The following is a 25,159-nucleotide window of genomic DNA, read 5'->3' as shown; positions in this document are numbered from 1 at the left end:
TAAGAGTTCTTAAAGTATAAAGTCTTTCATCAATGTTCATTAATATCACTTAACGTCTAAAGATACAATAGTCATGACGAATAATACTAAAAATTACAAGATCTGTCTGGCAACTAAATCAGTCTATGAAGCCTCTAATAAGTACCAATACTAAAAGAAAAGAAAATATAATGAAGTCATCATATCCCGTCTAGCCTCCTGATAGAAAAGAGGCTTACCAATAGCAGAATATAGAGATTCTAATGAGGTGCCTGACCGCGGACATAAGATCCAGAATCTACATCATGAAATGATATAGCGCTAAAGTCGGTCAATACATGGAATGTATTGGTATGCAAAACCATTTCAGGAGGTTAGAACATCAAGAGATTAGAAATGACAATAAAATTCAAATGTAAAAGAAGACAACTGGAAAGGAACAAGAATATAAGCTAAATTTATAATTGACCAAGTAAAGTAGATCTAATTCCTTTGATTATTTATGGGAGAAAGTAGTGAACCATCATAAACCACCATGTGAGTGCATGGAGTCTAATCTTGGCCCGATCAACTAAGCCGTCCTATGCCTTATCGGGCATAGGATGTCACATGACATAATTTGCTAGCAAGTATCCATAGTTAGTCCCTTTCGGGACACATAAAAAAAGAGTCATCCGATTTGCGGAATAATCTCTATCCTATGTCGGCAAACATATTTTTAGGCATTTGTCATTTCAACCTATGCTTTCATGATCAGCTAACTAACTCTCTTATGCTCATGACATTATCTTATTTATCTGATTAGTTCTTGACCAAAATGTTAGTCTTATTATGCTTATGTTCATAGTTTAGCCTTTTTAGGATCATGCTCATGATTTAGCCTCTTTAGGCTTATAATTATGTATAACCACTTTAGGCTCATATTGAGAGTTAACCGTAATAGGTTCATATTCATGAGTTAACACTATCAATATTGGAGAGTCGTGATAGGTAATTTCATGGTTCAATGTGATATAATTAATGTACATAATTGGAACCATTATTGTAAAAATATTCATATTAATATTATTAAGTATCTATTAACTAGGTCAATGGAAAAATTCCTGAGAAGTTGGTTGTCATGACCCGAGTCAAGACCCTGGCCGCGATAAGCATCCCGAACCATATAAGCTCGGGCGAACCATTCTGTCTGGTACTCATCAACACCATTCATAACCATAAAGAAAATATATGGAATATAACAGACGGAATCATGGTCATACTCCAAATTTGGTTTAACATTTCAGAACTCAAGTAAATCAACAACTAGACAACATCAGTTTCAGTCTGCAAAATCTCTATTACATACGAAGTTATCAACTATCTGAAACTGGGACAAGGCCCCCAGTGGACCTAAACCAAAGTAAATAACAAGTATATAAAAAGGAAATAGGCCTTCCGAAATAGTGAAGGCTCACCAAGTGCACACTTCACTTCTGTCTGAACACTCTACAGCTAGCAGGACCTCTAGACTGAGCCTCATACCCTAAAATATAGGTGTCAGTACAAAAGTATTGGAACGCAGAGCAATCCAAAATAAAAAATTTTATTCAACATAGGTGAGAGCAATTTATAGACAGTTTTATTTATGATATATGAAAAACACATAGGCGTATTTAAAAGACTCTAAACAATTATTTGAAATCCATGACTCACTCTTTATCTTACTTCTGAGCTAGGTGGTATACCCTACAACTCTGAAATTCCATGGGCTATATGTAATCTGCCCTTGACTCGGTAGCCAAGCCCCCAACCCGAGTTTACTGCAAGGGTTGGAGTCTCTATCTCTACTATACCACAGGGCACTAGGCCAGTATAATATAATAATATACCCGTATCGGCAAAACACGATTTTGGGCTAAGAGTTACTTGAACTCAAGCATTTTTCCGACAACCACCTAACCCTCTTTAAGCCCATTTTCAACTCTTTAAACATGTATTCTCTAGAAATCAAGTCTAAAACTCTTACTCTGTTATGGCATTTATTTATATGGTATTGTTATACCATTGACTTGAAAGTCGCATCTCTAGGTCATTCATAGCATATTATAATCTCTTCTTTCAAAATATAAGGTTTGGGATCACCGTAACAATCAATAAATTCAAAAGGACTCTTGCTTTAAACTCATGTGAACACAAACATGATAACTCCCTCTTTTCAATATTTCAACATATGGTGGTCATGAAATTTTGTGACAAATCATGCAAATCTTTTAGCAATGTCCTTAACATTTAACAGCAAACAATCCTCCCCCTCTTAAGTTCAAAACCATTATCAAATCATAATCCAAAATTCAGGACCTTTATGTCATACTTCTCAAAAATGCAATCGACTAATTCATAATGCACATAAAAAGAAACAACTTAACAACAAGAGAGGGGTTATATGGATTCATGCTATCAGTTCAATCTCAATCTCAATTTTTAAACATACATATATAGATATGTGTATAAACCAATTTAAGGGGAAAGGCCTTAAGGCCAAAACAATGATATAATTAGAATGTTCTATATAATTGAAAACATAGATTCCAAAACCCCTTTATAAATTCATGTTAGCTAAACTTTAAAACATATTCAAGTGTTTCAACAAGCTTGGATGTTATGGATGGATTTTGGGTGAGGAGAAGTATCCAAAATTCCCATAGACCCATTAGAAATTGATTTAATGAGTGAAACAGTTTCGTAATGCGCTGGCTAATGCGTTGCATCGATATTGCGTTGGCTTACTGCCTCACACAAAAAATGTTATAACTTTTTACTCGGTTATCGAATTTTAGCAAAATTGGAATCGTTGGAAAACTAATTCAATTATCTACAATTTGGTGGGTCTTGAGCTACAACATTCTGTGTATCAAAAGTTATACATGTTCAAAGTAGACCCTTGTAGAATCGAATATCCAATTTTGAATAAATGAAAGGTTCTTAGCTCAACTTTGCTTTAGGTCATTTCTATGAACATTTTTCATCTCATAATCACTTCATATACTAGGCGAAAAATCATGACACATGAATCTAAATAAAAATCATGGAATTAGAGCTTACGCACGTAGGAACGATGGTTCAATTTCTAGCTCAAAATGCGGGGTATTATATTGGTATTATTATACTAGGACTTGAAATTATAGTTCATAGTGAAAAGAGTTTTAGGAATATTGTGAGAAGGTAACTTTCTTATGGATTATGGAATTGGAATCATACTTTAAGAGTTTCATAAAATTTTATCTTATAACTTTAATAGAAACATTCACATGAAGGCATGACTGAGATTTTGACATGGAGGATTGGCTAGATATTGTATTACAAATCATCTACAACAAGAGATTTTGGAAAACATATTAACATGAGATCCCAGTAGACGATAAAGCAGTCCTTCCTAGTTGTTAAACTTAACGAATTTTAGCATGCCAGCATATACTCAAACGGGATCGGACATTCATTTAAGAGATAAAAGGGATGTTCTTTATGTTAATTAATCCTAACATCTTTTAAGAAATTTAGAAATAGAAAATACTTGTTGAAGATTATTAAAACCTCCATATTATTGACTAGACCAGATTTAGGTTCTAAATTTAGGAAAAACTAGTCCATACGTTATGAATACATAAGCACTAGTTAAGATGCCAAGAGAAAATAGAACTTGACAGGTTGATTTGTCTTTAATCTACTGTTGAATAAAAACACCTAGACACCATCTGTTTGGAAAGGAGATTACAAAATAGATTTGAAGAATAAGAAAACATAATGAAACATGAGGAAAAGATGGTTCTACATACCTAAAAAATTTTAAAGAACTTGAGATATGGAGAAGGGATTTGACTTGTTTTCTTGAATGAATTTCATCAGATTCTTGAGAAATACGGATGTTTATTTATGGATATCGTATGAAAAAACTTATGGGGAAAAGTGAGATTTTATCCTGTGAAACTTGAAGAAGGTAGGAAGGTTTGTATTGTAACGTGTAACTGATGGATAGTAAGTCTAGGAGTCTTAACGTATAAACTTAATGGAGAAGTAGGTTTTAATAACTTGGGGTTAATGTAAAAAGGAAAGGAAAAAATTACCCCTCCAAGAATATGAAAACAAAAAAAAAAAAAAAAATTTTTTGTCTGGCATAGGGTTGTTCTGACTTTTCTTAGTAAAACACATGTAACTTTTTACTCAAGTCTCAGAATAATGAGTTGTTGGTAGAGTTGGAAAGAAGACTCAAAAATATTTAATTTGATAGGTAATGGGTCATGTAACTCTAAATATTCTAGGAGAAATGCTTGTTTAAATTTGGTTCTTATGTGAAACTATACGAAAACTTAATCATTAAAGGACTTTCACTCAAATTTCTTTTAGAGATTTCTTATGCTCTTAATTCATACCCAATACCCCTACGACACTTAAGACTTGACCTTTTCACCTAGATATAATAAAATTTCTAGATTCTGGTCAAAGAACATATGAAGAGAGGTCCAATTGATTTTATTTTTAGCTCGAACGTTCAGGGTGTTACAACTACTTGAATTGATTTTGTTATTGGTTGGTTACAAATGTTCAAGAAATCCCTATTTATACTTGTGTATAGATGATTCTAGAAAATCTTCTAGATACTTCTACAAGAAAAATCTAGAGATCTTTATCTTCTACTTCTACTCTAGATATTTTCTTATCCAAGTGACTACACTGGGTTATCCTAGAAACTTGTTTAGAACCTATGTTTCAATAACTAGACTATTCTAAAAATTTAACTAGAAAACTATGATATTTATTCTTTTCAAAAATCCACTTAAGATATTTTTCAAACTCCCCCTTAAAGTGATTTTTTGGAATCTATCCTAAACTCGTTATAGAAGAACTCAAACAGCTTTGAACTATGCCTTGGTGAAACTCTTAGCAGTTTTTTCCCAACTCCTTTTTCACCTTTCAATGATGAAGATTTTTCATCATTGATTTGTCCTTGCTATATTTTATGATGTTGAGTTATCGAGCTCCCCTTTTCTCTGAACTCCTCCACAACTTCATTATCGGGAGACATACATGTGATAAAAAAGTTAGATCTCTAGCATTCAAGATTTTAGAACTTACTCTTTCTGAAGCAACTCCAAAACACAAGGACATTTCATCTATATCAGTCTCTTCATTTAATTTGATGACCATCTGATCATCAATTTACATCTCATCTATATCAATCACCTCATTTGATTCGATGACGATCTGATCATTAATTTTCTGTGAAGATTTATCACTATAATAGGATCCACCACTAGATTTCGTCTCTAGCTCTTTAATTATATTGTATGTCTCTTCATCTAAAATTTAGACTTTTCTTTCAACTTCATCATTCATTGGATCATTATCTTCTTCATAAACTTTCAATATTTCCTCTGAGCCAATGATTGAACTTGATGCAATGGATGATTGACCAGAGACTTCAAATTCTACTATATCTCCCCTAATAGTTTCTCCGATAATGTCATCACTCGCATATTGATTTTTGAACATTGTCTCCTCAGAATCTACACTAACATCTTTCACATTCAAACTTTTATGGCCAACTCCAGTATTGCTTCTTTGATTTCCTTGATAGTAGCTACCATGTCTCCAGTCTAAACATCTTCAGTATCCTCTTGCTTCTTATCCGTGGCTTTCTTCTCCACATGATAGATTATATTACATCTGATACAATCTTTTCCAAATTTATAAAAGTCAAGGCATTTATTGCTCGACTCTTGGCTTCTAGGCATCTTTCCCAAACTCTTTTTCTTCAATAACTTTTTTAGTATAAACCATGTTGCTCTTCGTGGATCGACAATATCTTCTTATATGTCCTGCTTTGCCATATCGATAACATCTGAGAGGCTTTTCGGGTGAGCTTGAACCACATGCGAATCGAGAGTGAGGCATATCTCTTGCTTTCCCTTTAATGTTTCTCTTGTCAGCTACAAGAACATTTTCTTCCCATTCTTTGAAAAATTCACCAACCAATTGTTTGGCTAGTAACTCCTGTGATGATGATAAATTTTCAAACTCCTCTAAGGATAGTTGTTACGCCCATCCTTGGATCGATGTTACAAGGGATATATATTCTGGCTTTAAACCATGAATAATATTTCTTCTTATTCGTGCTTCAGAGATAGTCTCATCTAGATTTAATAAGGAGATCTCAGAACATAAATTCTTAATTCTAAAGAAATACTCAGCAATAGAATGATTACCTTGGTTGGCGTTAGCCAATTCATTCTCCAATATCTACAGTCGAGCTTCATTCTTATTGTTGAATAACTAATCGAGGGTCCTCCATATTTTGTGGGTTTATTTACACCTTATAATATGATCAAATAAATTAGAGGAGATAGATCTCTTTAAGATGAACTCTGCCTTGCATTAGTCTACTTCCACTTCTTATATGCACCATCATTTTATGGTTCGTCAACAAGAGGACTTGTGTTATGTCCATTGACAATATCCCATAAGTCCTCACCCACAAGTGATACAAGTGCAACTAGCCCAAGACCATTCACACGTAACCAAGCTCAGGAGTTACAAAAACTCCAAGCCATGTCCATGCAAATGGCCGTGCATGAGTGTGTAATTAATTCATCTAAGGGATTCCATGTTTTGAAGTGTTAAGAGGGGCTTTGAAGTGTAATTTTATTTCACTACAAAAAAAGTGTATTAACACTTTTTTTATTATACTCCAAAGCCACCCAAGACCAAGGCTAGAATGGTTATTTTCCTTTCATTTTGTGGAGCATTATATATAGACAATAATAGGGCTTTTCTTAGACTTAGTTCATTATTTATATTTCACTACACAAGTCTTTTAATAATTTGAGAACTTCTCTCTCTTGTTCTTGAGAGTCCCAAAACTAGACAACAAAGTGTAGTAACACTTTTGTTTTTCTTTGGCTAGAAATTTGGGGTCTTTAGGATCATGAGTTTCTCTTGATTCAAGTAAGAATTTTGTGTAAATATCTTTTAGTCTTAGGGTCTTAATCTTCATGTTAGGGTTATTAGATTGTAGGATATTTTATGTCAAATTACTATCCATCATTTTGTAATCTTGTTGTTTGTGTGTTGATATAGTGAATTCGTGTGGGCCTCTTTCGATTCACTATAGTTATTTCAATCTTGTGTTATTTATCTATCTTGTTGAATATTGTCGTTGTTTCCTTAAAAACCTAAAGAAGCCGAGTGGGGCCTTTAATTCTCTAGTGATATTGTTCTTGTGTTAGCTTGAATCTTTTGATACACACTCAATCTTGTATCATTTGGTATCAAAGCTCAAGTCTTGGTTTTGTTCTTACAAAACCAATCTTGGGAAGCTCTTACCAAAAGGTGTGTTCTAAAACCTCTTGATCGAAAATTGGTTGTAGATCTACAAAAGTTTTACTTGTTTAGTTTGTTTCTTGTGTTGGTTTCTTTCTCATCAACACAAAAGGTGTCTAAATCTAAAGTTGAGCTTAATGAAAAAGAGACTTGTATTGTGAAAAAAAAAAACTTAAAGTGACCGTGAGTTTTGACTTGTGTTGGGGCGTTGGAAGTGACCATTGTGGTGTATTGTTGTTATGTTCTTGAAGGTGTTGATGTTGTGTTCATCCTAAACTTCTCCTCATCTTATGTCTTAACTTCTACAAAGAAAAATAGATCCAAAAAGGTTGTAAGACAAAGTTGAAAAACTTGTTAGTGAGAAGACTTGCCAACATCACCTTTTCAAGACTTGACAACCATTTTTATTTAAAACAAGGAACCTTGTCTTGTGGGACTAGTAAGGTCAAACATCACCTTTTGAGTATGAAAAAAAAAGTTTAAAAAGGTTGCAAAACCTTATGTTTTCCATCCCAATAACAAGTCATTCATTACAAAAGATCAAAGGGGACTAAGACTTCAAGTTGATGAACTACTTATGTGGACCTGCGACCAATAATATTTGCCACGTCACTTAAGTTACTGTTCATGTGATAATTAAGCTCAAATTTGGATGTTCTAGTTTCTAATTATTAACTCCTAGTTTCCTCTAATTGACTTGAGAACTAATTAACAAACTAGTACATTCCTACTAGCTTGTCAATTAGTCCTTTGAAGCCTTGTGTTCATGTCACCGTTTGTTTGTGTGTTTTTGTTGTTTAAATACGTTGTAACTTTTGGCTCTAGTCCGACAAGAATTATTTGATTTTCAAACAATAATCCATTCCGGTCAAGAGCATACTCACACCTTACGGATTCACGAGTTCCTAGCCAATCCACAACACTTGTGGAACTTGAATGTTAGTGAACCAAGAGAGTATGAGTGAGGAGAGGGATTTTAAAACTAACTTATTTGTTGCTTGTGTAGGTGATACCTTGACAATGGAGGGAACTACGTCTCAAACCGTGGATTCTAATGAAATGGAGAATGTGAGGGTCACTCTTGAGGCTATGACCCGAGCTCTTAAAAGGTTGAGTACAGAAGTGGGAGCCATAAGGAGAGAAGTGACGACTATTAGTGGGAGGTTAGAACAAGTTGAGAGTCAAAGGAAATCTCGTCCTTCTACTCCTCAACATTTTTCATCAAGTGGACGTGATAGAAATTTCTTCGCCACCGTTACTCCTGAAACATGGCCACAATTGCCAAATCCTTCACTAGCTCCACTAAATGCCGCAAGCCAAACCACTCATAACCCTCTAAATCGAGACTCCAATAGACCAACCCATTCCTAAACTCCTCAATTTCCGTAAGAGGTACTCGGACGTCAAATGCCTCCACAAAATCTGAACCACTCTTTCAAGATCCACTAAACCAAAGACCAGTACCTTCACAAAATCCAATTCTTTTGAATCAAGTTCCAAATGTCCAAAACTATTCCATCCACCTTGAGAAATATGGTAGAGAGGATTATGAAAGGTATGGAGCCTTTGGCAATGCCTACATAAGGGAGGAGGAGATGGGAGGGGATTGTGTGGATCCAAAGAGATACCGAGGGTATAGAGAAAGGAGAAACCGACACCTAGAGAGAGATGTAGGCATCAATACCATAAAATTGAGTCAACCCATCTTTAAGGGTGAAAGTGACCCAAAGGTGTATCTTGCTTGGGAATTGGCATATGACAAGGTATTCCAATTGAATGATATTTCAGAGGATAAGAAGAGCTGTTATGACATATCCTACTTTGAAGGCTATGCTAACACTTGGTGGGAATACGTTAAGCGGTTTGGCAAAGAGTTGATAGATGAGCAACCACCACCATGGTTTTGGTTAAGGTATCTAATAAGGCAATGGTACCTTCCTAAAATTTATCATCATGAGTTGCTTGCGAGGTTGTAAAACTTGTGGCAAGGGAATCACAGTGTTATGGCTTACTATGATGAGTTATAATAATTCATGTTGAAGCTTGACCGTGAGGAGAACAAATCGGCCATGACATCATTCGGTTCAAGTGTGGGTTGACCAAGGATATTGCTACTCACTTAACTCTTCATAAGTTTGATACCATTGAAGGAATCTTTCAAGCGGCTGTTGAAATTGAAAGAGAACTTAAGGAAAGAACAAGTTACAAAGCCAAGGGTCAAGCACCCTCGGGTTGGCCGAGGGGTAAGGAGGTTACTTCCTCCACCACGAGTTGCCATAAAAACAAAGAATAACCCACCACTACAAGGCAATAAAGGCCAAGGAAATATAAAAATATCCACCAAGGCAAGAGTCTCACAAGTATCTTAATCCTAAGGAGTTTCAATGTTTCAAGTGCCAAGGTTGGGGACATAAAGCCAATGAATGTCTAAATCGACGCAATGTGATCCTAAGGAAAGGGAGATTGTATTACCTTGGTGAGGAAGTGGGTCCTTAAAAAAAAGAGAATGAGGCCAAGCCTCAAGATAAATAGGAACCCGAAAATAAGCCATATGATGATGATGATGGTTGTGAGGATGCTTATCCACAAGAAAGGAAGTGTGTGGTTCCAAACTTTGTAGTGAGGCATGCCATGATTAGTAAGGCGATAGATGATCCTAGCCAATGGGAGAATCTATTCCATACTAAATGTCTTGTGAAGAAAAGTGTGTGCACTATAGTGATAGATAGTAGAAGTTGTGCAAATGTGGTTAGTGTTGCAATGGTGAACTTCTTGAAATTGCCGACTACACCTCATACTAGTCCTTACAAGTTTCAATGGTTGAATGAATGTGGTGGTCAAGAGGCAATGCGTGATACATTTTAGGGTAGCCAAATACTATTACGAGGTGTTTTATGATGTGATACCAATGCAAGCTTGTCACTTGTTGTTAGGAAGGCCTTGGCAATACGATAGGTCGACCAAACATGATGGAAGGTCCAATCGGTATACACTTGAGAAGGATGGCTGAAAGGTCGCTCTTCATCTATTATTACCTTCCCAAGTGAATGAATTACACTAAAAGATATGAGAATTGAGGAAAAAAGGAAAGAAGGCTGAGAGTGAGGGAAAAAAAGGGGAATTCGAGAGTGCAGGAGTAGGGGAAGTCGAGGGGTACCTAAATTCTAAGGGGTACAGGAGCATGGTAATGATGGCTAAGAGTAAGGAACAATTTGTGGATCATGATGAGGATACTCCAATGCTCCTTTTGGCTCATTGTTTTAATACTAACCCCGCTAACGTTTCTATTTCTTCTCCTATTTCTCATGTTTTGCAGGGTTATGAGGATGTCTTCCTAATGGAATTATCGAAAAGATTGCCTCCAATTCAGGGCATTGAGCACCAAATTGATTTTTTGTCGGGCTCACAATTGCCCAACAAACTGGCTTATAGGAGAAACACGACGGATACTAAGAAATTGCAACACCAAGTTGAAGAACTTCTCAGCAAAGGGTACATTAAGGAAAGTATGAGCCCTTGTGCGGTTTTGGTGTTACTAATTCCCAAGAAAGGCGGGACTTAGCATATGTGCATTGATTTCCTAGCCATCAATAAGATAACGGTAAAATATCATCACCCTATTCCTAGGCTAGATAATATGCTTGATGAATTGAGTGGTTTGTATTTGTTTTCTAAAATTGATTTGCGGAGTGGCTATCACCAATCCGTATGCAACCAGGTGATGAATGGAAAACCACCTTCAAGACCGAATTCAGTCTCTATGAATGGATGGTTATGCTATTCATCCTAACAAACACTCCAAGTACTTTCATAAGGCTAATAAATCATATGAAAAAGCCATTTTTGGGGAAGTTTGTTATTGTTTACTTTGATGATGTGTTGGTGTATAGTAAGTCCTTAAATGAGCATGTAAAGCATTTACAATGTGTGTTTGATGTCCTCTGAAAGGAGAAGTTATATGCTAATCTAGAAAAGTGTTCTTTGATGTCCATGAGGTTGTATTTCTCAGGTTTTTGGTGAGCTTAAGAGGGGTCGAAGTGGATGAATCTAAGATTGACGCTATTAAAAATTGGACAACTCCTAAGACCATAGGAGAAGTGAGAAGCTTCCACGGGTAGGCTAGTTTTTATAGATGTTTTGTCAAAGAATTTAGCACCATTGTCGCACCCTTGACCGAAGAGATTAAGAAGGATCAGCCTTTTAAGTGGGGAGATGAACAAGCGAAGGCCTTCGAGGACTTGATATCTATGATCACCTCGGCCCCTTTGCTATAATTGCCAAATTTTGATAAGACTTTTGAGGTCGAATGTGATGCTAGCAAAGTTGGCATAGGTGCGGTTTTAATGCAAAAATTGAAGCCTATTGATTACTTTAGTGAAAATCTCAAGCAACTCTAGATTACTCTACGTATGATTTAAAGTTACATGCCTTGATTAGAGCCTTGGCCACTTGGCAACATTATTTGTGGCCCAAAGAATTTGTGATCCGAATGGATCATGAATCCTTGAAGCATCTACGGGCACAATTCAAACTTAACCGATGGCATGCCAAATGGATTGAGTTTCTAGAAACCTTCCCTTATGTTATTCAATACAAGAAGGGTAAGGAAAACGTGGTTGTCGATGCCTTATCTAGAAAAAATGTACTTGTGTCCACTTTATCTTCAAAGTTAATGGGTTTTGAGAGCCTAAAGGCATTGTATCTCGAGGATCCTCACTTTGCTCCTATCTTTAGGGAATGCGAAGAATTGGGTAGGGACAAGTGGGTTTCGGATAGGGGTTCAAATCCCTATACCAAGTTTGATGGTTACTTGTTTAAAGGTAGACGATTGTGTGTACCTTCTATCTCTTAGAGAGTTTTTTGTGATGGAAGCACACGATTTTGGTCTAAAGGGTCATTTTGGGATTGAAAATACCCTCAGGATATTAGAGGAGCAATTCTATTATCCTAGAATGCATAAGGATGTGGCTAGGATTTGCGGCCAATGTGTAGATTGCAAGGGAGCCAAGTCTCGACTCCTTTCTCACAGGTTGTATATGCCGATTCCCACTCCTTTACGTCCTTGTCTTGATATATCTATGGATTTTGTGTTAGGATTGCCGAGGACTAGATGAGGTAGGGATAACATTTTTATTGTGGTTGATCGATTTTCTAAGATAGCACATTTTATTCTTTGTTCAAAAAGTGAAGATGCATCAAGTGTGGCTTCTTTATTTGTTGTAAATGTTGTCAAATTGCATGGTTTTCCGAGGACCATTGTAAGTGATAGGGACTCTAAGTTCCTTAGTCACTTTTGGAAGTCAATGTGGGGTAGGCTTGGCACTAGATAGTTATTCGCTACATCTTTCCACTTACAAATTGATGGCCAAACTGAGGTTGTAAATAGGACTTTGGGTTCTATGTTACGATCAATGGTTAAAGGCAAAATGACTTCATGGGAGGACTACCTACCTTTGGTGGAATTTGCATACAATAGGGTTATACACTCAAGTATGGGAATGACTCCCTTTGAGTGTGTATATGGAATCAACTTCCTCACCCCTTTTGATTTAACACCTTTGCCAAGTGATCTTATGATTAGCTTGGATGGAAGCAAGAAGGCCGAAGCCATGAAGAAATTGCATGAGAAAGTGAGGCAAAAGCTTGAGAAGAAAAATCAAGAGATTGCTAAGAGAGCAAACAAGGGAGAAGAAAGCTTATTCTTGAACCAGGTGATTGGGTTTGGGTGCACCTTAGGAAAGACCGGTTTCCTTCACAAAGGAAAACCAAGTTGATGCCGAGGTGTGATGATCCCTTTCAAGTACTTGAAAGAATCAATGATAATGCCTATAAAATTGATCTTCCTCCGGAATATCAAGTGCACAACACCTTCAACAGATGTGAACTCTCTCCTATTGTCACGGTTGAGGATGAACATCCACCGAATTTGAGGAAAAATTCCCTTGAAGATGGAGAGGATAATACAAGTTCAACTAGCTCAAAAGCATTCGCACGAAGCCAAGCTCGGGAGTTACAAAAACTCTAAGCCATGTTCATGCAAATGGTCGTGTGTGAGTGTATAATTAATTCATCTAAGGGATTCCATGTTTTGAAGTGTGAAGAGGGGCTTTGAAGTGTAAGTTTATTACACTCCAAAAAAAAGTGTAGCAATACTTTTTTTTATTACACTCCAAAAAAAAGTGTAGCAATACTTTTTTTTATTATAGACCACCCAAGACCAACGCTAGAATGGTCATTTTCCTTTCATTTTGTAGAGTACTATATATAGACAATAATAGGGCTATTTCTTGGACTTAGTTCATTATTGATATTTCACTACACAAGTCTTGTAATAATTTGAGAACTTCTTTTTTGTTCTTGAGAGTGAACCCAAAACTAGACAACAAATGTAGTAACACTTTTGTTGTTCTTTCGCTAGAAACTTGGGGTCTTGAGGATCATGAGTTCCTCTTGATACAAGTAAGAATATGGTGTAAATGTCTTTTAGTCTTAGGGTCCTAATCTTCATGTTAGGGTTCTTAGATTCTAGGATATTTTGTGTCAAATTACTATCCATCATTTTATAATTTTGTTGTTTGTGTGTTGATATAGTGAAGCCGTGTGGGACTCTTTCGATTAAGTATAGTTATTGTAATATTGTGTTTTTTATCTATCTTGTTGAATATTGTTGTTGTTGCCTTAGAAACCTAGAGAAGCCGAGTGGGGCTTTGATTCTCTAGTGATGTTGTTCTTGTGTAAGCTTGAATCTCTAGATACACACTCAATCTTGTATCAACAAGGTATGATTCCATACATGTTTTTCATACCTTGTAATTGGACTAATTTAACATCTCCATGCTCAGTCCATTACCACGACCGCCAAAATCCATAGAGAGAATCAAGTTGAATCTATCACTAACCCGATCTGAAATAAAATTCAGAAGTCAACGTATGGCTATGGCTCTGATACCATGTAGAGAATAGCAGAAGAAAGGTATAGTTGGAGAGACCTTCTGCTAACTCAAGATCGTTAACTAAGATTGAAAGATTAACTGAGAAGAGAAAGCTAGAAAGGTGAAGGAAGATATTGAAACGAAACTTGGGTATAGAAGAAGACTACTTGAATTGATTTTATTTTTGGTTGGTTACAAATGTTCACTTTATCTTTTACTTCTACTCAAGATATTTCCTTATCCAAGTGACTACACTAGATTGTCCTAGAAACTTGTTTAGAACCTATGTTTCACTAACTAGACTATTCTAGAAATTTAACTAGAAAACTATGATACTTATTCTTCCAAAAAATCCACTTGAGATATTTTTCACATGTATTACTTACACAACCACTTGGTTTCAAACTTTCAATGGTTATTCATTTCATACAAAGACACCTTTCATCTCAGAGATTACAAAGCTTGTTTTACCTGAGTAGATGGACGTGGATCCATTGAAGATGACCTGTGAGAGATGAAGTGCATTGTTGGCCTGGATTTTGCAGTTCCAATCAAACAAGAGCTTGCTAGCTGATGATGAAAATTGAAAACCAAAACTTCTTTTACTCCGTTTACAGGATAAGGAAGGTGTTCATCCAGCAAATCACTGAACTGCACATGATCGATCTACAGTCGAGGAATTCGCTAGCAAAGTAATATATTCCCTGAGATGCTTTCTTTTGGTTATCTCAAAAGGAAATTTTCAAGTCGGAAACTAAAAGACTAGCAAATCCTCTATATAACATCAGTACTTAGAAAACATGAAGCTTGTTTTTATTACTTTTTGGCACAAGGAACAATTACCTTCTAAATTGTACACTCTAATACAATAAACCACACAAGCACCCTAACAATACAAAAATACTAGACCTGGTAATAATTTTGTCGTGGGTCAAAAGCTATACACTTTCATTCAAAGACACTTTACGGAATTAGAAAGCTCACCTTACAGAAATGGGCAGGCGTGCATCCATTGATGATAACTTATCAGAGATGAATTGCATTGTTGGCCTTGATTTTGGAGTTTCAACCAAACAAGAGCTTGCTAGCTTGACAATAAAAACCAAAAGTTCATTTACTCTATCTTCAGGATACGGAAGGCGTTCATCTAGAAAATCACTAAGTTGCACATGATCCATAGTAGATGAATTTGCTAGCACAGTAATGTACTCCCCAAGATGCTTTCCTTTGAATATCTCCAATGCTAATACTCCAAAGCTATAGACATCACACATTTGTGTAACCTTCATTGTATATGCAAGCTCTGAAACAACACAATTTAAACGTGCAAATCAGATTAGAACATTTTAAGAGTGTTTTGCTAGAGTTCATTATGTTTGAAAAAATCATTATGTTTGTAAAAAAGGTTAAAATTAAAGTTAGACCCTACCAGGTGCAATATAGCCATATGTGCCTGCAAGCGCAATGCAGTTGGATGAGTCTGGCTTGAGGAGCTTAGCTATGCCAAAATCTGAAACACGAGCATACTCGGAATCAAGCAAAACATTACTGCTTGATATGTCTCGATGAACAATCGGTGGAGAGCAATCCTGGTGCATGTAAGATAAAGCAAATGCAACACCTTTGATGATATTCCCTTTTAAGCCAATCCAGTTTCTTGGACTCAACTTCATTGCTTAAAATATTAGACAAACTCCCCCTCTCCACATACTCATAAACCAAGAACGAGTGTGGTGCATGCGAACAATAGCCATAGAGGTTCACAATGTTCCGGTGCTTAATCCCAGTCAATGCCCTTACTTCATTCATGAAGCCTTTGGGATGTGTATTCTCAAATGAAGAGTGAAGTCTCTTCACAGCTATAGTCCCTAATGATGGGAGGTTGACCTTGTAAACGCTTCCATGCCCTCCTTGCCCAGTGCAAAATGTTGCATCAAACTCCTCTGTGGCGTTTAAGATGTCCATGTACAATGCCTTCCCATCTAACATGGCTATTGAAAGCCAACCATCATTATTCCGTCTTCCGTCATCTTTAGCTCTCCTTCTTTTATCACACATAAACAGAACACCAAGGAAAGCACAGATAAGTACTAGTGCTCCCATAACAGGAAGTAGAGTGATGAGGATGAATTTATGTCGCTTCACCATTGAGTGCTTCTTCACCACAGTAGATGGCCTTTCATAGGGCTGGAATCCTGTTAGATTGCCGCAAAGACCTTTATTACCTTCTAATAAAGCAGTAATAAAAGCTTTATTATTAGGGATTGGACCTTCCAACTCATTGTATGACAGAAAAACATCCTGCAAACCAGTCAAACTTTCAAGTTCTTCAGGAATGTGCCCGGACAGTCCGTTGCGGGAAAAATTTAAGTCTACCAACACCTTCAAACTAACTAAATGAGAGGGAATATCTCCAACCAGATGATTATGACTCAAATCAAGTACATTAAGCTGAGTCATCCTCCCTATCTCCATTGGAATGTTTTGGCCAAATTTGTTATTGCTCAGGTTCAACTGAAACAAGTGCACGAAATCTCCTATACATGTCGAGATCGATCCATTCAATCTGTTATCAGATAGATCGAGGGACTCTAATTTTACCAGTGACCCAAGTTCCTCAGGTATATTGCCAGAAATACTGTTATTTTGCACCAAAAGCATAATCAGAGAGATTAATTTTCCAAATTCCTTTGGAATCTGCCCAATCAAATGATTCGATGAAAGATCAAGTCCTAGAAGCCCTTTGACATTTCCAATCTCTGGTGGTATGCTACCTTCAATTCTATTTCTCGCTATTCGCACATCAGTCAATTTGTTGCATTTTCCCAACTCACTAAGAATGGGTCCAGAAAGTTGATTAGAATAAAGGTACAATATCTTGAGCTCAGTTAAGTCACCTAGAGTAATTGGAATTGAACCACTAAGCTGATTATGAGACAATTCCAAATCAGTGAGGTTTTTCAAATTCCCCAACTCACTAGGAATGGGACCGAAAAGATTGTTCAAATGAAGGTACAAAATGTTGAGCTCGGTTAAGTCACCTAGAGTAATTGGAATTGAACCACTAAGCTGATTATCAGATAATGCCAAATCGATTAGGTTTTTTAAACTCCCCAACTCACTAGGAATGGGACCAGAAAGTTCATTAGAATAAAGGTACAATATCTTGAGCTCAGCTAAGTCACCTAGAGTAATTGGAATTGAACCACTAAGTTGATTATGAGATAATTCCAAATCGGTGAGGTTTTTCAAATTCCCCAACTCACTAAGGATGGATCCAGAAAGTTGATTAGAATAAAGGTACAGACTATTGAGCTCGGTTAAGTCACCTAGAGTAATTGGAATTGAACCACTAAGTTGATTATGAGACAATTCCAAATCAGTGAGGTTTTTCAAATTCCCCAACTCACTAAGAATGGGTCCAGAAAGTTGATTAGAATAAAGGTACAGACTATTGAGCTCGGTTAAGTCACCTAGAGTAATTGGAATTGAACCACTAAGCTGATTATCAGACAATTCCAAATCAGTGAGGTTTTTCAAATTCCCCAACTCACTAGGAATGGGACCAGAAAGTTGGTTAGAATAAAGATACAAAATTTTTAGCCTAGTTAAATCACCTAGAGTAGTTGGAATTGGGCCAGAAAGATTGTTATTCCCTAAGGTTAAAACCTCAAGTGACTTCATCTTCCCTACTTCAACAGGAATGGAACCATTTAAATGGTTGTGAAAGATGTCGAGAGTCTCAAGTTTGGTTAGTGAGCCAGTTTGTGGTGGGATTGAACCTGAAATCTGATTGATGGATAAATTAAGATGGACAAGATTAGTGAGCTTTCCTAGTTCAGGTGGAATGGCTCCAAAGAGTTGGTTCATGCTAAGATCAATGTATTCAAGAAAAGGGAGAGATGAAAATGAAAAATCATAGAGTGTACCAGTAACACCAACATTTGTAATATTCAACCTGTTTATCCGACCATTAAAGCATATTATTCCGTACCAATCCCTGCATGAGTCAGTACTTAGTGTCCAAGAAGCCAATAAGGAATTATTCTAGTTATGGAAAGTTGCTTTCCATTTGAGAAGAGCAGTTGCTTCCTCAGTGGAAGCAAAAGAGACTGTAAAAAGATATAAGAGAGTGGGAAACTGAAGGAAAAAAAATATCCTGGGAAGCATCATTATGGCTAAAGGATTTCAGTTGATTGTTTTGATTTGTGAAGAACTTGAGCAGGGTTAAGTTCTTTGTATATGTGTAATGAATCATTACAAAGTCTTGCTAAGTCAACGGCATTTAATTGTCAGACTTAGGAGTCAATGAGTTAATGTCTCACTCACAACCCATGGAAGTCAATACAATAGAAAAGGTGGTTGGATAAACCAGTCTTACAGTTGGAGAAATAATTATATTTGTAAAGCCTATCAAGAGTAATCATCTTAAAAGAAAAAGTCACACAAAACACAAACTCCTCCTCCAAATAATATCTCTGATCCTTGATTTGACAAAATTAACATACATAAAATTGACTGAAATTAAATATAAAATACATAGCAACATACTTCATGTTAGTATGGCAGTTTCCAAGTTCATTGTATAGTAAATAACAATCTCAAATGTCAAATTTTATTAAAGTGTCGTGTCATATCCTTGAAGTTTTGATGATCGACAAACTATTATATTCCGCAAAGTTCCTGATCAATGGTTTATTAAGTATCTGCGGGAGCCGGTCCCAAATGAGGATGTTCTCTGAAGATGACTTGCTTGACTACAACTGGAAGTTGTACTTTCCTGTAGAAAGTTGGTAGCGCGGCAGTAGAGGAGCTGAACCTCGACCAATAGGAAGAATTCTAGGTTTTGTTGTCTCATATAAAAGGATCATCTACATACAACAAAATCTATTTGTAAAATCAAAAATTTGTCTTCTCTACAGCAAAATTCGTCCATCGAACACATCTCATACAAGGGATCTGATTGAGTGCTCATTTGTGGTCTTGTCGTGTGTTGAGTTTTTGTGTTCTTGTTTTTAAATTGTAAATCTACTCCTGATTATTAAGGATAGTAGATGTGTAGCTTGTCCAAGTATTAGCTCGAGTCAAAGTAGCTAGAATTAGTTGTTCGAGCCGTTTGTAAGTTGGTCAAGTGTTTGTCTTCATCATTGGTGGCATTAAGTCCTGGTTAGAGTTGCCAAGGATCAATGACCAGAGTTAGTTAGTTGTAAGTGTGTTAGAGTTATCACACTTGTCTTGTAATAGAGTTACTATGAGAGTTGGTGATTATAGGAGTTTGTAATCACTTGGTTGCTTGAATAGTGGAGTTTGGAAATCCTAATAACAGGTCGTGGATTTTACTTCCCTTGATCAAGGAAGTTTCCACGTAAACATAGTGTGTTCTTTACAGTATTGCTGCGCCTTTCTTTCTATTTACATTGTACTACACTTGTAGCTTAGGGATCAAGTCCGATTGTATTCAGTAGACCCATACATTGCATCAATTGGTATTAGAGCTAGATCTCTCTAAAAGGGTAACACCTAGAGAGGTTCCAGCTCAGAAATGGTAGCTCCACCAAACCTGGAAGAAGATCAGTCCACCACTAGACCTCCAAGTTCAATGGTCAATAATACGGATGGTGGGAAACAAGAATATATGATTTTATAATGGTGGAAGATAGTGAGTTAATGGATGTTATGTTCACATGTTCCCATGAGAGAGGTGAAGGAAGAGGAGGTTACCAGATTAGTCCCCAAGACTCGAAGGGAGTATTCACGATTTGCGATTTTTCATTAGCAATAGGAAAAGGGCTCAAATATGCCACTGAACTATCAGAAATGGCTCATTTATGCCATCCGTTAAAAGTTGGGCTCATTCATGCCATCACCGTTACAAAACTGGCTCATCCATACCATTACTTTTAACAGACAGTTTTTAGAAAACAGCTTTATCACGTGGCAGCATATTAGAGGTCCACATCATTTTAAAAAAAAAAAATTAATTTTTTTTTATTCATTAAAAATTAGTTTGATCTATGATGATTAGGTTAATAGTAGAGTCAAAAGTTTCATTAAAAGATTTTAAAATAACATAAAAATATATATGAAGAAATCAATGAACATATATATATATATAAAAATATACATTAATTTATTTTACACTCCCATGTTTTCTAACTTATTAAAAATATATTGGATTTACTTTTGTTTTCATATATGTCAATTGGCCTTAAACTATATTATACAAATTCCATGGCATCTTCATTTTATTCTTTCTTCTTAGATATTTTATTTCATTAAAGAGAAAAGAACAATAAAATTTTGGAATTAATCAATTCATTGAATTAAGTATATAATGAAATGATAAAGACTATACACACATAATACTTGTGAGTTGTAACTTGCATGCGTGGCTTATATATTATTTTTATTTAATTTCTAATTAGGATTGGACCGCTTAAAATTAATTATATAAGGATATAAAACTATGACGTCTCACCAATTTGTATGTAACTATATCATTAAATCAAATTGTAATTTAGGCAAATATTCTGCCTCCAATGATTAATGTTGATTGTCAAATAATTATCTTAATATATAATTGTGTCAAAACATTAAACGACATATTAAAAAGGATGAAAGGGAGCAGTATAATGAGTGTTCGAGAGAACAATGTCCCACGTGAAAAGTAAAAAAGAAATGAAATTATTTATAAAATGTCGGATATTTAAGGTCTCTTGAAAAAAAATGTCAATTTAGTTCAAAGCGAATGATATCATACAATATTAAAAGTATTTTATGGTAATTAATTAGCACAATAATTGATATCAACGCCACTGTACTGGAATTTTTGCAGGATAGGTATGAGGATGATAAAGTGACGGCATGAGACGTATTGTCTTATTGTCTTTGCTTGTCTATGGATCAATTTACTATATTTGACCACAATTTTACGCCGCATACAGCCAAAAGAAAAAAAAGTCGATGAGCTTGGTAACTATAAATACTCGGATGATATGAGGCGATACACAAATAATCTCAAAATTAACTCATTAACAGTAATTAATCAAGTAAAACTTAGTTCAAAGGAAGATGATCATATTATTGATCTGTGTTGTGAACAGATTCACACATGAAAGTCAGAAAAGGAAAAAAAAACTATTGATATGGGGCAATATACAAATAATCTCAAATTTTAAAAGTATAGATCAAACTAATTTTTAATGGATCAAAAAGTTGGGTGGATTCTTTTACTGCATCAAAAAAAAAAAATTAAAATAATTTTTTAAAAAAAATTAAAAAAATGACGTAGACCTCTAATATGCCGCCACGTGGTAAAGCTGTTTCTAAAAACCGACTGTTAAAAGTAATGGCATTGATGAGCCAGTTTTGTAACGGCGATGGCATGAATGAGCCCAACTTTTAACGGATGGCATAAATGAATCATTTCTGATAGTTCAGTCGCATATTTAAGCATTTTCCCTTAGCAATAAGAACTATGCAAAGTAATCGTACTGTACAATCGCTACTTCACGAATAAGATTTTTATTATTTGTTAGCATAAGGAGATAAAATCATCTTTTACACTATACGGTATGTATATTAATATAGTAAACCAAATAAGCTCCCTAACAATACAACAATACTAGTCCACTATCAAAATAATTCACACATGTTATTCACTTCAATACATGCAAAGTAAAAGACACCTTATGTACCAGGGATTATGTAGCTCGCCTTATATAGGGGTTTCTCTGATGAGTGGGAGGATGTACATCCATTGATGATAACTTATGAGAGATGAAATGCATTGTTGGTCTTGATTTGGGAGTTTGATGATAAAAAAACAAAATTTCATTCACTCTATCTTCAGGATACGGCAGGCGTTCATCTAGAAAATCACCATGTTGAACATGATCTATAGTAGATGAATTTGCTAGCACAGTAATGTACTCTTCAAGATGCTTTCCTTTGATTATCTCCAATGCTAATACCCCAAAGCTATAGACATCACACATTTGTGTAACCTTCATTGTAAATGCAAGCTCTGAAACATTACAATTTCCAAAAAGAATATTAACAATTTAAACGTGCAAATGAGATTAAAACATGATAAGAGTGTTTGGCTATAGGTCATGAATTTTTTCAAAAAAGGATAATAGTTTAAGTTAAACCCAGGGGCGGAGCCAGTCTTCTGTTCGGGGGTTCGGCCGAACCCCCTTCGACGGAAAAATATACTATTTATATGTGATTAAAATTATTTTTTATGTGGTTATATAGTAGGTGTTGAACTCCCTTCGACTGAGTTTTCTTTGAATATGGAACCCCCTTAATTAAAATCCAAAGTCTTTTTTAAATATAGAACCCCCTTCGTTGAAATCTAGGCGTCACCTCTAGTTAAACCTTACCAGGTGCAACATAGCCATATGTGCCTGCAAATGCAGTGCAATTGGATGAGTCTGGCTTGAGAAGCTTAGCTATGCCAAAGTCTGCAACACGAGCTTCATACTTAAAATCAAGCAAAATATTACTACTTGATATGTCTCGATGAACAATCGGTGGTAAACAATCGTGGTGCATGTAAGATAAAGCAAAAGCAACACCCTTAATGATATTCACCCTTTTAATCCAATCCAATTTCTTGGACTCAACTTCAATGCTCAAAATACTAGACAAATTCCCCCTCTCCACATACTCATAAACCAAGAACGAGTGTTGTGCATTCGAAAAATAGCCGTAGAGGTTTACAATGTTCCAATGCTTAATCCCAGTCAATGCCCTTACTTCATTCATGAAGCTTTTGGGATGTGTATTCTCAAATGAAGAATGAAATCTCTTCGTAGCTATATTCCCTAGTGATGGAAGGTTTACCTTGTAAACACTTCCATGCCCTCCTTTCCCAATGCAAAATTTTGCATCAAAGTCCCCAGTGGCGTTTAAGATGTCCCTATACAATGCCTTTCCATCTATCATGGATATTGAAAGCCAACCATCATCCCATTTCTCAACCTCTCTAACTCGTCTTCTTTGATCACACATAAGGAGAGCACCAGCGAGAGCGCAAAGAAGTACCAGTGTTCCCATAATAGGAAGTACAGTGATAAGGATGAAGTTATGTCCCTTCATCATTGAGGATGATGGCCTTTCACAAGGCCCGACAATACAAGATCCTGCAAACTAGTCAAACTTCCAAATTCTTTAGGAATTCATCCAGAGAGGCCATTGTGGGAAAGATTAAAGCTTACCAAGGACTTCAAATTGGCTAACTGAGGGGGTATTTCTCCAACTAGAAGATTATGGCTCAAATCAAGTACATTAAGTTGAGTTATACCCCCTATCTCCTTTGGAATTTTCTGGCCGAACTTATTGTTGCTCAGGTTCAAGAGAAACACGTGCCTGTAATCTTCTATAAACGCTGGTATCGACCCATTCAATCTATTGTTTGACAGGTCAAGGGAATCTAACTTTGTCAGTGCCCCAAGTTCCCCAGGTATATTGCCAGAAATGTGGTTATTTTGCAAAAAAAGATACTCTAGAGAGGTCAATTTTCCAAATTCCCCAGGAATCATCCCAACCAAATGATTTGATGAAAGATCAAGTCGTTGAAGCCCTTTCAGGTTTTCGATCTCTGGTGGTATGCAACCACCAATTCTATTTCCGTCTATCAGCAAATCAGTCAAATTCTTGCATTTCCACCAGTTGCTGCTGAGCTCACCATGAAAATCATTTTCGCTCAAATAAATTAACTCAAGATCCGGATAGATACCAAAAGCTTCAGATAAATTGCCAGTAAAACTGTTGTTATCAAAGCGAACCCTTTTAAAACTCGAGCACTTGCTTAAGCTTCTTGGTATTGGCCCTGACAGATTGTTACTATTCACCGTGAAGATTTCAAGTTTCCCACCTTGGCAAAGATGCTCAGGCAAATGGCCTGAAAACTGATTTTCATCCATTTCCAGCACAACCAAGTTATCTAAATATCCAAGTTCTTTTGGAATAGAACCAGAAAGTTTGTTGTGACAGAGAAACAAAATCTGCAAGTTTCTCAAATTTCCGAAGGAAGGAGGAATTTGACCGGTAAGTGAGTTATTGGATAATTCCAAATCACTCAGGTTTTTCAGATTCCCTAACTCACTAGGAATGGAACCGGAAAGTTGATCGGAATAAAGGTGCAAAAGTTTGAGCTCAGTCAAGTCTCCTATTATTTTGGGAATTGGACCAGAGAGATTGTTGTCGTGCAAGCTTAACTCCTCAAGTGACTCCATCTTCCCTATTTCAATAGGAATGGAGCCAGACAATTCATTGGAGAAAGCATTGAACAAATTTGCATTGATCAAGTTACCTAATTCTGGAGGAATATGACCTGTTAACTGGTTAGATGAAAGATCAAGTTCTATAAGATTGACAAGTTTTCCTATTTCTGCCGGAGTGGAACCTGAAAGCTGATTATCATGAAGATGCAAATAAGACAAGTTGTGTAAATTCCCCAATGAAACGGGAATTGAACCATTAAGAACATTATAACTCAAGTCTAGCTCAGTAAGAGACCTTAGATGACCTACTTCCCCCGGAATGGAACCATTTAATTGGTTGACAAAGATGTGGAGGATCTCAAGCTTTTTTAGCGAGCCGATTTGTGGTGGGATTGTTCCTGTAATCTGGTTGATGGACAAGTCAAGATAGACAAGATTAGTGAGCTTTCCTATTTCAGGTGGGATGGTGCCAGAGAGGTGGTTCATGCTAAGATCAAGATAATCAAGAAAAGGCAGTGATGAAAACGGAAAATCATAAAGTGTACCTATGACACCGGCATTTGTCATGTTCAACATGTTTACCCTACCATTAAAGCATGTAACACCATACCAGTCCCTGCATGCATCAGTACTTAGAGTCCATGAAGCCAATAACGAATT

The 25,159-nt window shown here is 36.1% G+C and overlaps 2 protein-coding genes and 1 pseudogene across 3 annotated transcripts; all 3 read right to left on the bottom strand.

The window, feature by feature from the left end:
- Positions 1-13,528: 13,528 nt before the first annotated feature.
- On the bottom strand, positions 13,529-18,576 carry LOC107867524 (annotated as a pseudogene).
- A 3,199-nt stretch (positions 18,577-21,775) lies between these two features.
- On the bottom strand, positions 21,776-23,462 carry LOC107868717 (MDIS1-interacting receptor like kinase 2-like). Of its 2 annotated transcripts, none has more exons than XM_047410939.1 (2): positions 22,655-23,462; positions 21,776-22,293 (listed from the first exon to the last, which is right to left on the bottom strand). In XM_047410939.1, the coding sequence occupies exons 1-2, from the start codon at positions 23,373-23,375 to the stop codon at positions 21,971-21,973; spliced, it is 1,044 nt and encodes a 347-aa protein (XP_047266895.1). In that variant the 5' UTR covers positions 23,376-23,462; the 3' UTR covers positions 21,776-21,970. The 2 variants fall into 2 exon arrangements, with proteins under 2 accessions (XP_047266895.1, XP_047266896.1); XM_047410940.1 differs by having other exon boundaries at positions 22,136-22,273.
- Positions 23,453-25,159, bottom strand: LOC124898053 (MDIS1-interacting receptor like kinase 2-like; the record flags this gene model as incomplete). Its single annotated transcript, XM_047411675.1, has 1 exon — positions 23,453-25,159. A coding segment is annotated over one exon (1,707 nt), but the record flags the coding sequence as incomplete, so codon positions are not given.

The sequence above is a fragment of the Capsicum annuum genome, chromosome 4, assembly GCF_002878395.1.
Source record: "Capsicum annuum cultivar UCD-10X-F1 chromosome 4, UCD10Xv1.1, whole genome shotgun sequence".
NCBI classification, from domain to species: domain Eukaryota; kingdom Viridiplantae; phylum Streptophyta; class Magnoliopsida; order Solanales; family Solanaceae; genus Capsicum; species Capsicum annuum.
Note: the sequence above shows the minus strand (reverse complement) of the source record. Positions and strands in the feature narration are given on the sequence as shown.

Excerpts from the sequence above, each read along its gene's own strand:
- LOC107868717 (XM_047410939.1), bottom strand. The coding sequence starts at position 23,375 with ATGATGAAGGGACATAACTTCATCCTTATCACTGTACTTCCTATTATG. Across the intron at positions 22,294-22,654 it reads ATATGGCTATGTTGCACCTG|AGCTTGCATTTACAATGAAG; the intron begins GTAAGGTTTAAC and ends GTAATGTTTCAG.